General features: G+C 48.0%; 1 protein-coding gene across 1 annotated transcript in view; it reads left to right on the top strand.

Moving 5' to 3' along the window:
- The window catches only part of LOC132401346 (dynein axonemal heavy chain 6-like), a 545,526-nt gene that overhangs the window by 467,648 nt on the left and 61,716 nt on the right, over positions 1-16,162 (top strand). The window contains exons 68-72 of the mRNA XM_059983475.1: positions 3,751-3,981; positions 5,095-5,216; positions 7,223-7,467; positions 9,510-9,925; positions 11,786-11,984. Coding sequence (XP_059839458.1) covers positions 3,751-3,981; positions 5,095-5,216; positions 7,223-7,467; positions 9,510-9,925; positions 11,786-11,984 — 1,213 coding nt within the window. The remainder of the gene's footprint in view (positions 1-3,750; positions 3,982-5,094; positions 5,217-7,222; positions 7,468-9,509; positions 9,926-11,785; positions 11,985-16,162) is intronic.

Here is a 16,162-nt window from a genome sequence, read left to right as displayed (position 1 = left end):
GGGGTCACTTTGCTTGGCAGGTGAGACTTATGGCTGTGAAACAATCTCTGGTTCTGGGGCCTCCTCCATGGTGGTTATAGGTGTTGACTCTGAGACTGCAGGAAGTGGTTCTGACAGCTCTGGACACCTTTCTTCTCTGATAATTGACTCTGTTTTCCCCAATAATCGATGTGTCGTCTCTAGATGACATCAGGCACAATCTCCTATATGTAGGAGAGAGGTCCAGTTGTGTCTTTAACCTTTCAAAGTAGCCACACTTGATCACCCCTGTACACGCTCTCCAGAACTGTTTGTCCAAGAGTGCAACATTGAAACTCCATGTTTGAGGAGCCTTTAATTTGTCTCAGCTGTTTGTCCTGTTATACTCCTTCTGAGATTGTTTCTGAGGAGATCCATCCATGAGTGCAACGGACAACCCAGGAACAGCAGGCTGGTGAGTTGTTGGTTGTGGAGTGTGCTGCATTGCGATTTGCAAGGAGGAAATTGGCGAGCTTCTGATTCCATGTGGCGTGCATCTCAAATGACCTCTGACAATCAAATCCAACCCCTGGCCTGCACTAACCCCTGGCTTGGCTACTAAGTCTGGTGGAACCATTTCTATTGACAGTTCAAGGAGCAAAGGCACATTACTGGTGCTTTAAAACTCATCGCTTCAGGTAGATGGGGCTCGTCAGCTGTGGTTGACAGCTCATCTAGGAGGAAAACATTGATCTCAAACCTCCGCTGCCTTGCAGCTATACTCACTCATGAGGAAGGCTTCGGGAGTAAAACCCTGAGGAAAAGTCCAGAGCTGTATTCCCTATGGCATTCCTGCGTTGAATTCAATGCAGACTGGCAGCTCCTGCAACGCTGCTGGTGCCAAGCTCTATCGGTCCCTGCTCTTCCTTTGGATTGATCAGCTGCAAGGAGAGGGGGAGCCTGCTACGTGGGTAAAAGCTTGCTCTCCATATCATACTGCCCAGGCTTGCACAATGACTTGCATATCATACAGACAGCTGGGGCACAACCTCCATGGGCAAAGAAATAGCAGACGGAATACAGTGTATGGTCATGCAATTTGGTAGAGGGAATGAAAGGGATGACTATTTTCTAAATGGAGAGAAAATACAAAAAACTGAGGTGCAAAGGGACTTGGGAGCCCTTGTGCAGGATTCCCTAAAAGTTAATTTGCAGGTTGAGTCAGTGGTAAGGAAAGCAAATGCAATGCTTGCATTCATTTCAAGAGGACTAGAATATAAAAGCAAATATGTAATGTTGAGACTTTATAAAGCACTGGTGAGGCTTTGCTTGGAGTATTGTGAGCAGTTTTGGTCCCCTTATCTTAGAAAGGATGTGCTGAAACTGGAGCGGGTTCAAAGGGGGTTCACAAAAATGATTCCAGGATTGAATGGCTTGTCATATGAAGAGTGTTTGATGGCTCTGGGACCGTACTCACTAGAATTCAGAAGAATGAGGGGTGACCTCATTGAAACCTATCGAACGGTGAAAGGCCTTGATCGAGTGGATGTGGAGAGGATGTTTCTATGGTGGGAAAGTCTAAGACCAGAGGATAAAAGGGCATCCTTTGAGAATGGAGATGTAGAGCAATTTCTTTAGCCAGAGAGTGGTGAATCTGTTGAATTCTGTGCCATGGGCAGGTATGAAGACCAAGTCTTTATGTATATTTAAGTCAGGGGTTGATAGATTCTTGGTTGGTCAGGGCTTGAAGAAGGGATATGGGGAAAAGCCAGGTGATTGGGGCTGAGAAGAAAAGTGGATCAGCCATGATTAAATGGCTGAGCAGACTCGATGTAATGGTGTAATTCTGCTCCAATATCTTATGGTCTTAGGGTAATACCGTTACATCATTAGAGAGCATCTCACTAGAGTAAGAGGAAGCAGAAACATTTTCCCAGGTTCCCATCTTTTTCTTTTGATTAGTTTTTGGAATTACAAAACATAGCAGGAGAGGTCTGTGATTATGCTGGCTGCTTTACCGAGTCAGTGAGCAGTATAGACAGAGTCCGTGGAGAATAAGAATCAAGTTTATTATCACTGTTTTATGTGACATGAAATTTATTGTTTTATACTGTACAAAGCCATACAATTAGTATAAATTGCAAAATAGATTAATAGTGTAAAAAAGAAATGAATAATGAGATAGCGTTCATGAATTTATGGATCATTCAGAAATCTGATGATGGACAGAAAGGACTATAACCTCTTGCAGTCCTATGCATTGGAGGCTCTATACCATGTTGTGATGAAACCAACAGAATGCTCTCCACCATACATCTATAGGAATTTGCTATACCAAATGTAACATACCAAATTTCTTCAAATTCTTAACAACGTAGAGCCCCTGACATGCCGTCTTCTTGATTGCATCAGTAGAGTGGGTTCAGGCATATCCTCTGAGATGTTCATATCTAGGAAGTTAAAGCTGCTCAGCTTTTCCACTGCTGACCCTCAATGAGAACTGGTGTCTGTTCTCTCAATTTCCCTTTGTTGAAGCCCACATCCAATTTCTTGGTCTTGTTGATATTGAGTACAAGGTGGTTGTTGTTGTTGCAACACCACTCAACCAGCTGATCTATCTCACTCCTGTCTGCATTCATAATCATACAAGATTTTACCAATAACAGTCACGTCATCTGAAAATTCATAGATGGCTTTTGAGCTGTGCTTAGCCACACAGTCATGAGTGTAGACTGGTGGGCTAGGCACACATCCTTGAGTTATGCCTGTGTCGTTGTCAGCAATGAGAAGATGTAATCACCAATTTGCATTGACTGTTGTCTCCCAAGTAGAAAGTCAGTTGCTGAGGGAGATACACTGGGTATTGTTTCTTTGATGTGCTGAAGCTATCTGCAGGATTAATTAAAGCTTCACCAATAATGCCCACAACCCCACAAATATATTAAGGGGTCTTCAAGTGCAGTACTGAGGTAGGCAAGGATGAGGGGAATACAGGAGATACTGACAAAAAGTATGAAAACCTGTGAGTTAGTGGGAGAATTTGTGTCACTGGAGAGTGGAGGGCTAGGAATGGCTGAGAAGCCGTGAATGAGCAAATACTTCTCAGGAACAAGCTGGGAGTAACTGGAGCAAATCTTTAGAAAATTGGTAATTGGTTTGATATTGTCAAATGTACCAATATACAGTGAAGAGCTTTGTTCATGTGCCAGTAAATCATTGTAAATTCAATGGTGAAAGTGACTGGAGTTCATCTAGACAATAGGGAAGGGTGAAAAGGAGTCAGTGACATGGCAGAGTTGGGAGAAGTGTGCAAGAGGTCACTGGAGAAACCGATGGGTTGAGAGGGAGGATGGATGTTTCCTATAGTGGTGGAATCTAGGACTAGAGGGCACAGCTTCAGAATGCAATGTTGTCCCTTGAGAATAGAGATAAGGAATTTCTTTAGCCAGAGGATAGTCCATCTATAGAATTCATTGCCATAGATGGCTGTGGAGGCCAAATCATTGGGTATATTTAAAGTAGAGTTCGATAGGTTCTTCAAAGGTTATAAGGAGAAGGCAAGAGAGGGGTTCAGAATAAGCCAACATGGAATAGTGGAGTTAACCCAATGAGCCGAATGGCCTCATTCTGCTCCTTTGTCTTATGGAGCAAAGAGATGAAGATGCAAGGAATCACTAAACAGATAACAGAAACAACTTGAGAATGATCTATACGTATAATTACAACATCAACATTCTTGTGTTAACAAGCTATTCAAGAATGTCAGGGTAATCCAATATACTTTCTGAACAGGTTCGCAATTTGCAGAACAGGGGTCTGCCTCCTGACAATTACTCAACAGAGAATGCCATCCTGGTGAAGATGGGCGAACGCTGGCCCTTACTCATTGACCCACAGGGACAGGCTGTCAGATGGATTAAAAAGATGGAAGGAGGGGACCTGTGCATCCTTTTGGCCACACATCACAATTACATGAGCAAGATGTTGAACGCCATTCGCATGGGGCATCCAGTCCTACTGCATGTAAGTGGACCGTGGGATTTGTGTAAGCCTCAGGTTTTGTTTCACAATATTTTTTTTATTTTAAAACACATCTTAACTTAAAATTACTTCACAGAGTCGTCCAGCGTGCACATATGCCCTTTGATCCATCATGGCTGTACTGACTACTAACCACCCATTTTCACCCATCTTACATTAATCCCAACCTACCAGTCCCCATGTCTTTGGGATGTGGGAGAAAACCAGAGCAACAAGGGGAAAGCCGTATGGTCATACGCTCCACATGGACACCACATAAACTTGTGATTGAGCTCAGGTCCCTGGTATTATGAAGCAGCTGCTCTACGAGTTGCAATGCTGTGATTTCCTCAGTGTACTCCAGCTCCTGCAGCCCGTTACCTTAGAGAAAGCCACATACGTTGTACACTCCTTCACCCCAGACAGGAACAACCATCCCCACAAAAGCCCGTTACTGCACCTTGACCAGGTCCAGGAGCAGAACAAGAGGGACCTAATTGGCTCATCTCTTTCTGCATGAGAGGAGGAACATCTCTCATTCCTTGTGGATGACCTGCCTGAGGACCTGAAAATGCAGTCAGCCTACACTTAATATACACAGGCAATGGGTCTGCAGATAATGGAATCCACAATCTCAGCAGGTTATCTTGCACATAATCAAGTTTCCTTCTGTAACCTCCTCCTACACCAGCCAAATTAGGAGTTGCTGGTGGAAAGGAAAGACATTCCAGAGGTTGCTCTTCCTAAATTGGAGCAGGACAATTATGACTCTGACCCAATCTCCCTCAGATAGTCCAACTGGGAGAGGAGAAGCTGACTCTGTGAATGTGTGATTGGACAGTGTGGAAAGATCTTCATTCTGTGTCTGACCATGGGAGTGTGTGGTGGGAGCGTGTGGAGAGATCCTCATTCTGTGTCTGACTGGGAGTGTGTGAAGGGACAGTGTAGAGGAAACTTCACTCTATATCTGACTCTGAGTGTGTATGGTGGGACAGTGTAGAGGGACCTTCACTGGCTAGCCTGTCTGACTGGCCTGTCCCTGCCCTGTCCAATTTGAGGACAAGGAAGATGAGAAGGAGAAATAACACTTGTGAAAAAAGTCTCCATGTTTTACAGGATGTCACTGAACAGCTGGATCCCTGTCTGAGACCAATTCTCTTGCGGAACATTTGTACTCGGGCAGAACAGGATTTCATCAAGATTGACAACACAGAAGTAGAGTACAACCCCAACTTCAGGTAACTCACACACGTTCATTTGTTTTCTCACTCACTCTCACTCTCACTCTCTTTCACTCTTACTCTCTCAGTCTCTCTCACTCTCACTCTCTCTTACTCGTGACTGCCCGTGGTCAGTTCCAGTTTGGTGGGTTCTGAGGTGACTGACTGGCACGTTGCCTCCCAGGTTCAAGGGTCAAAAGTGTCTCTGAGCAGTATTCTGAGGAAGAGAGCAAACAGTTAGATGGCATGGTCCATATTGGTACTGCTGACACATGAAAGGAAGGATGACCTGCTCCAGACAGACTTCAGAGCTGGGAAACAGATTAATAAACAAGAGTTCAAAAAGTCATTGAGTTGTATAGCATAGAAGCAGGTGCTTTGACCATTCATGCTTATCTATTACTAATCCCATGCTGCATTAATTCCATATTCCTCTGTGCCCTGCTCATTCAAGTATCTGTCCAAGTGCCTCTTACATGTGGTTACTGTTCTTACCTTCACCAACTCCTCTTTCAACTTTTTCCAGTCACCGATCACTCTCTCTGAGAAAAATTTATCCCTCAGATCCCCTTTAAGTCTTCTTCCTCTCACAAACCCATGTCTCTAGTTTTAGACACTTCTACCATGGGCAATTGTCTCTATCTATGTATCTATGCCTCTCTTAATTTTATTTACCTCTATCATGTCACTTTCCAGTCACTTTTGTTCCAGGAAAACAGATTATCCAATCTATCCTCATAACTCAAGTCCTTCAGTCCCGGCAACATCCTTGCATGTCCATTCTGCACCATCTCCATCTTAACCACATTTTGCCTAAGTGTGGCCTAACCAATGTTTGTATTACTCTAATATGACAATCCTTCATTGCACTCAATTCCTCGAACAATGAAGACAAGCATGCTAAGTGCCCTCTTCACTACCCTGTCTATCTGCATTTCTTTTTTCAGTGTATCTTTTTTCAGTGTATCTCTGTTCAACATTCCCCCAGTCCCAATCATCCACCTAGTATGTTCTGTCCTGGTTTAACTTACCAAATTGCATTACTTTGTATTTGAGTTAAATTCCATTTTCCATTCCCTTGTGATTAAGATCTGCTAATTGATTGAAGAACCAAATGGTTGAAGAGAAGTATCTGTTCTTGAACCTCATAGTGTGGGACTTGAGGCTTCTCTGCCTTCTGTGAGAAAATGGCATGGCCCAGATGGGGAAGATCTTGGCTGAATTTTTCCTTCTTGAAGAAGCACCCCTTGTAGATACGTCAGATTCTGTTACAAAAAGATGTAGAAGACAGATGTCAGGATGGTAGTATACAAGGGACTTAAACAGTGGGCAAAATCAATTATAGACAAAAATAAAGGTCTGGTGTGGACACAAAGGCTATGGCTGAGTAAAGGGGTTTTCAGAAGAGAATGTGGTTGATACATGGATGAATAGAGTATCGGTAATGAAAGGGTGTGGAAAAGCATGTATGTCACCAGGTCCAGATAGGATGTATCCAAGCCTGTTGAAACATTGAAGACAGGAGTAGGGTCAAGATGGAATTGAAATCCCACTGGAAATACTCTCTGCAGTTCTGGTCTCCATACCTGATACTCTTAGAATCAGTGCAACAAAGATTCACCTGATACTGAGGTTGAGATGTCGCATTCAGAAGGATTAGAAATGATGAAATTCTGGAGAATCAGTGAAATGAGCCTGATTATGAGAGGAAGTGACATTCCAAAAGGTTGCTGCTCTGCAGTTAGTGCCAGAATCTCAGCATGTTAGGTCTACAGAGATTTGATTCCACAGAGGATTAGAATTTAAGTTTGGTCCTGGTACAAGTCTTGATCCAGCCAATGTTCCCAGTCCTTGATTTTAACCAGCACCTTCCCTTGACAAAGATAAGTCAAGGAGAGGGTGCTGGTTACCTGGATAGTACACTAGTGTCCAGGCAGCTGCCAGCTGGTTGGAGATAAAATTCTGTAGCCCATTAGTGCCTGGAGTATGAGTGCATTCAATGTGTGTTAACAATGTCTCTGCAGGCTGTACATGACCACCCGCATCTCCAACCCAAACTTCCTGCCAGCCGTCTGCATCCTGGTCACACTAATTAACTTCACAGCGACATTTGAGGGGCTCCAGGAGCAACTGCTGTCCAGGGTGGTGAAACAGCAGCATCCTGAGATGGAAGAGAAACTCGGACAGCTGTTGGAGAGCATTGTCCATGACCTGGGCACCCTGCAGGACCTGGAGAACAGGTCACTCTCCCTATTGCAGAAGTCTGAAGGTAAGGAAAAGAGGACAGTGTGTGAGGTTCTCCTGTGTTGGTTGGGTTGTACAAAGCAACAGTTATCATGCTGAGGTGCTGACAGGCACAAAGAGCAATTACCTCATGAGACTCAATTGGGACAGATGAATAAATTGGTTTAATGTCACATGTACCCAGGTACAGTGAAAGACTTTGTTTACATGCCATCTGTACAGACCATTTCATTACAACAGTGCATTGAGGTAGTACAAAGGAAAAGCAATAACAATGCAGAATAAAGTATTCTGACATTAAGTTGCAAGGAATAATGATGTAAGGTCAAGGGTCCATCTTACCATTTGAGAGAACCATTCAATAGTCTTATAACAGTGGTATAGAAGCTGTTATCATGATGTGTGCTTTCAAGCTTTTGTATCTTCAGCCCAGTGGGAGTGGGGAGAAGAGAGAATGTCCAGGGTGGATGAGGTCTTTGATTATGTTGGCTATTTTACTGAGACGGCAAGAAATTGTGGGGGTCCCTGGCCCACCCACTGTAGTGTGACTGGTAGAACAGATACCTCAGAGAATGGGCCACTGGGTATACAGGTTTTCACAGAGTCACAGGGCACTCTGGTGTGGCAAATAATTAGTAATAGAGTTTCAGAGTTATACGGTTTGAAAACAATCTTTCAATCCAAGTGGTCCTTACCAACCAAGGTTTCTTCCTAAACTATCCCGTTTGGCAATATCCCTCTAAACTTTTCCTATGCATGTACCTATCCAAGTGTTTTTTTTTAAGTTGGGCCAAGGGGCTTGTTTCAGTGCTGTATAACTCAATGATTATACCTTTGACTTTATGTATGAAGAAAGATTGAGAACATGTTTAACTACTCCTTTCTATCGAAGGGTGATCAAAACTGTACACTGAGCTCCAAATACAAGAGCAAGAAAATTATGCTCCAAATCTATATGACATTTGTGAGAGCTCAGGTGAAGTACTGTGTGCAGTTCTGGTCACCACATGTTATGGAAGACAGTGGCAGAGGATGCAGAAAAGATTCACAAGGATGTTGCCTGAAGTGGACTATTTTAATTATGAGGAGAGACTAGAGAGATGTTTCCCTGGAGCAGCGGAGACTCAAAGGAGATATAACTGAGGTAGATAAAATTATGAAGGGTATAGTCAGGGTAGACTGAAGGAATCTTCTCCTTTTATCAGAGGTAATTAATAACAGAGGACATAGATTTAGAGTAAGGGGAATGAGATTTGGAGGGGATCTGACAGGAACCCTTTTCACCCAGAGAATTATGAATACCTAGAATACACTGCTTGAGGAGGTGTCAGAAACAGAGTCACTGACAACATTGAAGATGAGTTAAGCAAGTCCCTTGAGTTACTCAGACATAGAAGCCAATGGATCAGTTGCTGAAAGATGGGATTAATATAAGTGGATGTCCGGTGGATGGCGTGTTTCCGTACTCAATGATCTTATGTCTTTGGAGTATCTGGAATAAGAAAAAGGGATCATCCATTTCACTTGGAGCTGAGCTGAAATTTCTTCTCTTAGAAATTTCTTTCTTTGGAATTCTAATCCCCTAGAGAGCTGAGGAGGCTGAATAAGAAGGAGGCTTATCTTGTTCTACCTCAATTTGATCTTTATGACCAGTATGCAAAGCAAACCTTTCACTGTAGCTCAGTACATGTGACAATAATAAATCAATTCCAGTTCCAATATGTAAAAGGAAGACGGACAGGAATTTAAACAAAGGAGTCAATGGTAAGTACAAGGAGAGTGCGAGAATGCAATATTCAGGCCAAGGTTGAATGTCAATGATGTTAATGAATGGAGGTGCAATTTCAAGGGCCCTCTTGTACTTATTCTTATGTCTTAAGGAAGAAAAGGGATGTGAGATTTTTGGAAAATATTTCAGGCCTTAGGCAGATGAAGGAACAGCCAAAAAGAACTGGAATTTTGAATGGGAGGAACTCTCAAAGTTGAAGAGTTGGATTTGGTTCCTGAAGTAAGAAAGTCACCTTTCTATCAATGCAGTATTTTCACTGTGACTCTTCCTTGTTCCAGGGCACATCTTAGATGACCAGGACCTCATTGATACCCTTCAGAAGTCAAAAGACATGTCCAAAGAGATAAAACTTCGCATTGAAGCCTCAGAGGAGAATGAAAAGAAAATCACAGCTGCTCGTCAGAAGTACCTTCCTGTGGCAACACGAGGTTCCATTTTGTACTTCGTGGTTGATGAATTGTCACAGCTGAACTGCATGTACCAGTTCTCTTTGCACTGGTTCATGAAAATATTCACTGAGTCTGTGGGTGACATTCACAAGTCACGCACAAGGATGCCACAGTCGGGCACAAGTCAAAGTGCCTCTTTGCAACGATCCAGATGGTTCAAAAGTTCTACCAGCACACCACTGCACTCCAGCTTCAACTCCTTCCTCCAGAGCATGATCAAAACACTTACTAAGAACGTTTACAAGGTACAGCACTGCCGAAAATATCAAGAGACAAGACTTCAACCCCATTCCACCAAACATCTCCACCACAGGCAATTCAAATTGATCAAACTCCTTCCTATTCACTTGCTCTGCAATGCACTTGAGACTCAGAAGCTCAACAGGTCTCATTCTTCACCCTTCATCAACTCACCCAATACATTTTTATCAGCCTTTCTCATTGCATCCTTCCCAGACTCAGTAAATAAACTCATCCTTTTGTGTAGATCCCAATGAATTAAACCTGTCTGCTGCAAATGTCGAACAAAATATCGTCCTATTTATAAAAGGAGGGAGGGAGAAATCAATTTCCCGAAGTAAGGAACCTGGCTAAATATCACATATCATCTTATTTTGTAAGGAGCCGAGTAAAGCCTGTTAACTCTAGACTTTTGAGCCTAATGTCAGAAGCAGAGACAATACTGGAAACAATTCCAAGGGACCCATCAGAGACTGCTAATGTAGATATCTTCTCTGACCAATTTGATTCAATTCTGTGAAGAGGTAACAAAGTGTATCAATGGGGACAGGGCAGAAAATTTAATTGACATAGACATTGTTAAGGCTTTTGCAAGGTATCCCTTGGGAGACTGGTTAGGGTGCATAGGATCCAAGGCAAGCTGGCAAACTGGATATAAAATTGAATAGGAGACAGAGGGTGATATTAGAAGATTATTTTTGTGATTGGATGCCTGTGATTAATGATGTCCGATAAGGATTTTTGCTGGGTTCAGAAGGCTTATGGGATACTGATGTTCATTAGTTGGAGCAATGTATGCAGAAGTAGAGAGGTGTTCTTCCAACTTAATTAAAACTAGTCAGACCTCAGCTGGAGTACAGGCCTCAACCAAGAAAATTTGTGATAGTAATGAGAAGGCGGAGAGGAGATTCACCATATTGCGCAGGATGGTTTACTTCAGTTACGAGGAGAAACTGGGAAAGCTGTATCTATTCTCCCTGGAGCAGACAAAGCTAAGAGAGTACATGGTTGAGTTATATAAAATTATGAGGTGTATCGGTAGAGTAGACTGTTGTGACTGACTGAACTGAGTCATTAGAGAGAGACTGAAGCTTGTGATATTAAAATCTTTAATCCACACGGTACACCTTCTGGAGAGAATCTCATTCTGTTCTCACACAATGTTTTATACTTTATAAACACAAAAACAACAGTAAACAACGAATGCAGTGTCAATGGCTATAATTACTTTTTAACATTTTGAATGTAGGCAGGCTTGCATCTTGCAGAATTACATATTTGCAATGCTAACACTTTGCAACTAGCAGAACTCTTTTGAATATTCATTACAGATGGCTGGTCCAAAAGCTGCTGAGCACAAACTCCAGACACCCAAAATATGCCAAAGTACACTGCAGATGCTGTGGTCAAAGCAACACGTATAACACGCTGAAGGAACTCAGCAGGTCGGGCAGGTTTTTCACCTGGCACCTACCAGCCTTCTCCTTCCCACCCTTCCCCAACCTTCTTTATAGGGCCCCTGCCCCCCACCTTCAGTCCTGACGAAGGGTCTCGGCCCGAAATGTTGACTGCTCGTTTCCACAAATGCTGCCCAACCTGCTGAGTTCCTCCAGCGTGTTGTATGCGTTGCCTATTTTGTTGCGGTGTTGACAAATGGCTCCCTGAATATACAACTATTGAACAAATCATGCATTGTGGCAGGTTTTCATGCTATAAAAATTAATGCTTCTATAAATTTCTAAACACAAGAAGTATGAATATGCAGAGACAGTGTTGGGTAGTGTGAATGGTATAAAGAGTGGCAGTGTGTAAGGGTTGTACAAGAAGTGGGTAATCTCCTCATCTTTCTGTCTCTCCCCCAACAGCTGGTCCGGTTTGCCATCTTCACGGATCACCAGCTCTGCTTCTCCTTTATGCTGTGCACCAGCATCATGCGGATAAACAAGGTGGAGGAAAGTGACCACAGCTCCATGGGAACCCTGCCAGAGGCTGAGTGGCAGATCTTCCTTCATTCAGAAGTGTTGGCGAAAGTGGACCATGGGCAGAGGTCCCAGGACACACAGAGTACACCGCCAACAATTTGTTATTTGAATTCTGCTGTGGGTGTTGGGGTACAGTGGGAGTGACCCCATCCCTCTCCCCACTCACTGTGGGTGTTGGGGTACAGTGGGAGTGACCCTGTCCCTCTCCCCACTCACTGTGGGAGTTGGGGTACAGTGGGAGTGACCCCATCCCTCTCCCCACTCACCGTGAGTGTTGGGGTACAGTGGGAGTGACCCCCGTCCCTCTCCCCACTCACTGTGGGTGTTGGGGTACAGTGGCAGTGACCCCTGTCCCTCTCCACACACACCGTGGGTGTTGGGGTACAGTGGGAGTGACCCCATCCCTCTCCACACACACCGTGGGTATTGGGGTACAGTGGGAGTGACCCCGTCCCTCTCCCCACTCACCGTGGGTGTTGGGGTACAATGGGAGTGACCCATCCTTCTCCTCACTCACTGTGGGTGTTGGGGTACAATGGGAGTGACCCCGTCCCTCTCCCCACTCACTGTGGGTGTTGGGGTACAGTGGGAGTGACCCCCGTCCCTCTCCCCACTCACTGTGGGTGTTGGGGTACAGTGGGAGTGACCCTGTCCCTCTCCCCACTCACTGTGGGTGTTGGGGTACAGTGGGAGTGACACCTGTCCCTCTCCCCACTCACCGTGGGTGTTGGGGTACAGTGGGAGTGACCCCGTCCCTCTCCCCACTCACTGTGGGTGTTGGGGTACAATGGGAGTGACCCCTGTCCCTCTCCACACACACCGTGGGTGTTGGGGTACAGTGGGAGTGACCCCATCCCTCTCCACACACACCGTGGGTATTGGGGTACAGTGGGAGTGACCCCGTCCCTCTCCCCACTCACCGTGGGTGTTGGGGTACAATGGGAGTGACCCATCCTTCTCCTCACTCACTGTGGGTGTTGGGGTACAATGGGAGTGACCCCGTCCCTCTCCCCACTCACTGTGGGTGTTGGGGTACAGTGGGAGTGACCCCCGTCCCTCTCCCCACTCACTGTGGGTGTTGGGGTACAGTGGGAGTGACCCTGTCCCTCTCCCCACTCACTGTGGGTGTTGGGGTACAGTGGGAGTGACACCTGTCCCTCTCCCCACTCACCGTGGGTGTTGGGGTACAGTGGGAGTGACCCCGTCCCTCTCCCCACTCACTGTGGGTGTTGGGGTACAGTGGGAGTGACCCCATCCCTCTCCACACACACCGTGGGTATTGGGGTACAGTGGGAGTGACCCCGTCCCTCTCCCCACTCACCGTGGGTGTTGGGGTACAATGGGAGTGACCCATCCTTCTCCTCACTCACTGTGGGTGTTGGGGTACAATGGGAGTGACCCCGTCCCTCTCCCCACTCACTGTGGGTGTTGGGGTACAGTGGGAGTGACCCCCGTCCCTCTCCCCACTCACTGTGGGTGTTGGGGTACAGTGGGAGTGACCCTGTCCCTCTCCCCACTCACTGTGGGTGTTGGGGTACAGTGGGAGTGACACCTGTCCCTCTCCCCACTCACCGTGGGTGTTGGGGTACAGTGGGAGTGACCCCGTCCCTCTCCCCACTCACTGTGGGTGTTGGGGTACAATGGGAGTGACCCCGTCCCTCTCCCCACTCACTGTGGGTGTTGGGGTACAGTGGGAGTGACCCCCGTCCCTCTCCCCACTCACTGTGGGTGTTGGGGTACAGTGGGAGTGACCCTGTCCCTCTCCCCACTCACTGTGGGTGTTGGGGTACAGTGGGAGTGACCCTGTCCCTCTCCCCACTCACTGTGGGAGTTGGGGTACAGTGGGAGTGACCCCATCCCTCTCCCCACTCACCGTGAGTGTTGGGGTACAGTGGGAGTGACCCCCGTCCCTCTCCCCACTCACTGTGGGTGTTGGGGTACAGTGGCAGTGACCCCTGTCCCTCTCCACACACACCGTGGGTGTTGGGGTACAGTGGGAGTGACCCCATCCCTCTCCACACACACCGTGGGTATTGGGGTACAGTGGGAGTGACCCCGTCCCTCTCCCCACTCACCGTGGGTGTTGGGGTACAATGGGAGTGACCCATCCTTCTCCTCACTCACTGTGGGTGTTGGGGTACAATGGGAGTGACCCCGTCCCTCTCCCCACTCACTGTGGGTGTTGGGGTACAGTGGGAGTGACCCCCGTCCCTCTCCCCACTCACTGTGGGTGTTGGGGTACAGTGGGAGTGACCCTGTCCCTCTCCCCACTCACTGTGGGTGTTGGGGTACAGTGGGAGTGACACCTGTCCCTCTCCCCACTCACCGTGGGTGTTGGGGTACAGTGGGAGTGACCCCGTCCCTCTCCCCACTCACTGTGGGTGTTGGGGTACAGTGGGAGTGACCCCCATCCTTCTCCCCACTCACCGTGGGTGTTGGGGTACAGTGGGAGTGACCCCCATCCTTCTCCCCACTCACCGTGGGTGTTGGGGTACAGTGGGAGTGACCCGTCCCTCTCCCCACTCACTGTGTATGTAGGGGTACAGTGGGAGAGACCCCGTCCCTCTCCCCACTCACTGTGGGTGTTGGGGTACAGTGGGAGTGACCCATCCCTCTCCCCACACTGTGGGTGTTGGGGTACAGTGGGAGTGACCCCCGTCCCTCTCCCCACTCACTGTGGGTGTTGGGGTACAATGGGAGTGACCCCTGTCCCTCTCCACACACACCGTGGGTGTTGGGGTACAGTGGGAGTGACCCCATCCCTCTCCACACACACCGTGGGTATTGGGGTACAGTGGGAGTGACCCCGTCCCTCTCCCCACTCACCGTGGGTGTTGGGGTACAATGGGAGTGACCCATCCTTCTCCTCACTCACTGTGGGTGTTGGGGTACAATGGGAGTGACCCCGTCCCTCTCCCCACTCACTGTGGGTGTTGGGGTACAGTGGGAGTGACCCCCGTCCCTCTCCCCACTCACTGTGGGTGTTGGGGTACAGTGGGAGTGACCCTGTCCCTCTCCCCACTCACCGTGGGTGTTGGGGTACAGTGGGAGTGACCCCGTCCCTCTCCCCACTCACTGTGGGTGTTGGGGTACAATGGGAGTGACCCCTGTCCCTCTCCACACACACCGTGGGTGTTGGGGTACAGTGGGAGTGACCCCATCCCTCTCCACACACACCGTGGGTATTGGGGTACAGTGGGAGTGACCCCGTCCCTCTCCCCACTCACCGTGGGTGTTGGGGTACAATGGGAGTGACCCATCCTTCTCCTCACTCACTGTGGGTGTTGGGGTACAATGGGAGTGACCCCGTCCCTCTCCCCACTCACTGTGGGTGTTGGGGTACAGTGGGAGTGACCCCCGTCCCTCTCCCCACTCACTGTGGGTGTTGGGGTACAGTGGGAGTGACCCTGTCCCTCTCCCCACTCACTGTGGGTGTTGGGGTACAGTGGGAGTGACACCTGTCCCTCTCCCCACTCACCGTGGGTGTTGGGGTACAGTGGGAGTGACCCCGTCCCTCTCCCCACTCACTGTGGGTGTTGGGGTACAGTGGGAGTGACCCCATCCCTCTCCACACACACCGTGGGTATTGGGGTACAGTGGGAGTGACCCCGTCCCTCTCCCCACTCACCGTGGGTGTTGGGGTACAATGGGAGTGACCCATCCTTCTCCTCACTCACTGTGGGTGTTGGGGTACAATGGGAGTGACCCCGTCCCTCTCCCCACTCACTGTGGGTGTTGGGGTACAGTGGGAGTGACCCCCGTCCCTCTCCCCACTCACTGTGGGTGTTGGGGTACAGTGGGAGTGACCCTGTCCCTCTCCCCACTCACTGTGGGTGTTGGGGTACAGTGGGAGTGACACCTGTCCCTCTCCCCACTCACCGTGGGTGTTGGGGTACAGTGGGAGTGACCCCGTCCCTCTCCCCACTCACTGTGGGTGTTGGGGTACAATGGGAGTGACCCCGTCCCTCTCCCCACTCACTGTGGGTGTTGGGGTACAGTGGGAGTGACCCCCGTCCCTCTCCCCACTCACTGTGGGTGTTGGGGTACAGTGGGAGTGACCCTGTCCCTCTCCCCACTCACTGTGGGTGTTGGGGTACAGTGGGAGTGACCCTGTCCCTCTCCCCACTCACTGTGGGAGTTGGGGTACAGTGGGAGTGACCCCATCCCTCTCCCCACTCACCGTGAGTGTTGGGGTACAGTGGGAGTGACCCCCGTCCCTCTCCCCACTCACTGTGGGTGTTGGGGTACAGTGGCAGTGAC

Source organism: Hypanus sabinus, chromosome 10 (genome assembly GCF_030144855.1).
Source record: "Hypanus sabinus isolate sHypSab1 chromosome 10, sHypSab1.hap1, whole genome shotgun sequence".
In the NCBI taxonomy this organism is placed as follows: Eukaryota; Metazoa; Chordata; class Chondrichthyes; order Myliobatiformes; family Dasyatidae; genus Hypanus; species Hypanus sabinus.
The sequence above is the reverse complement of the archived record's forward strand: the minus strand, read 5'-3'. Positions and strand labels throughout refer to the sequence as shown.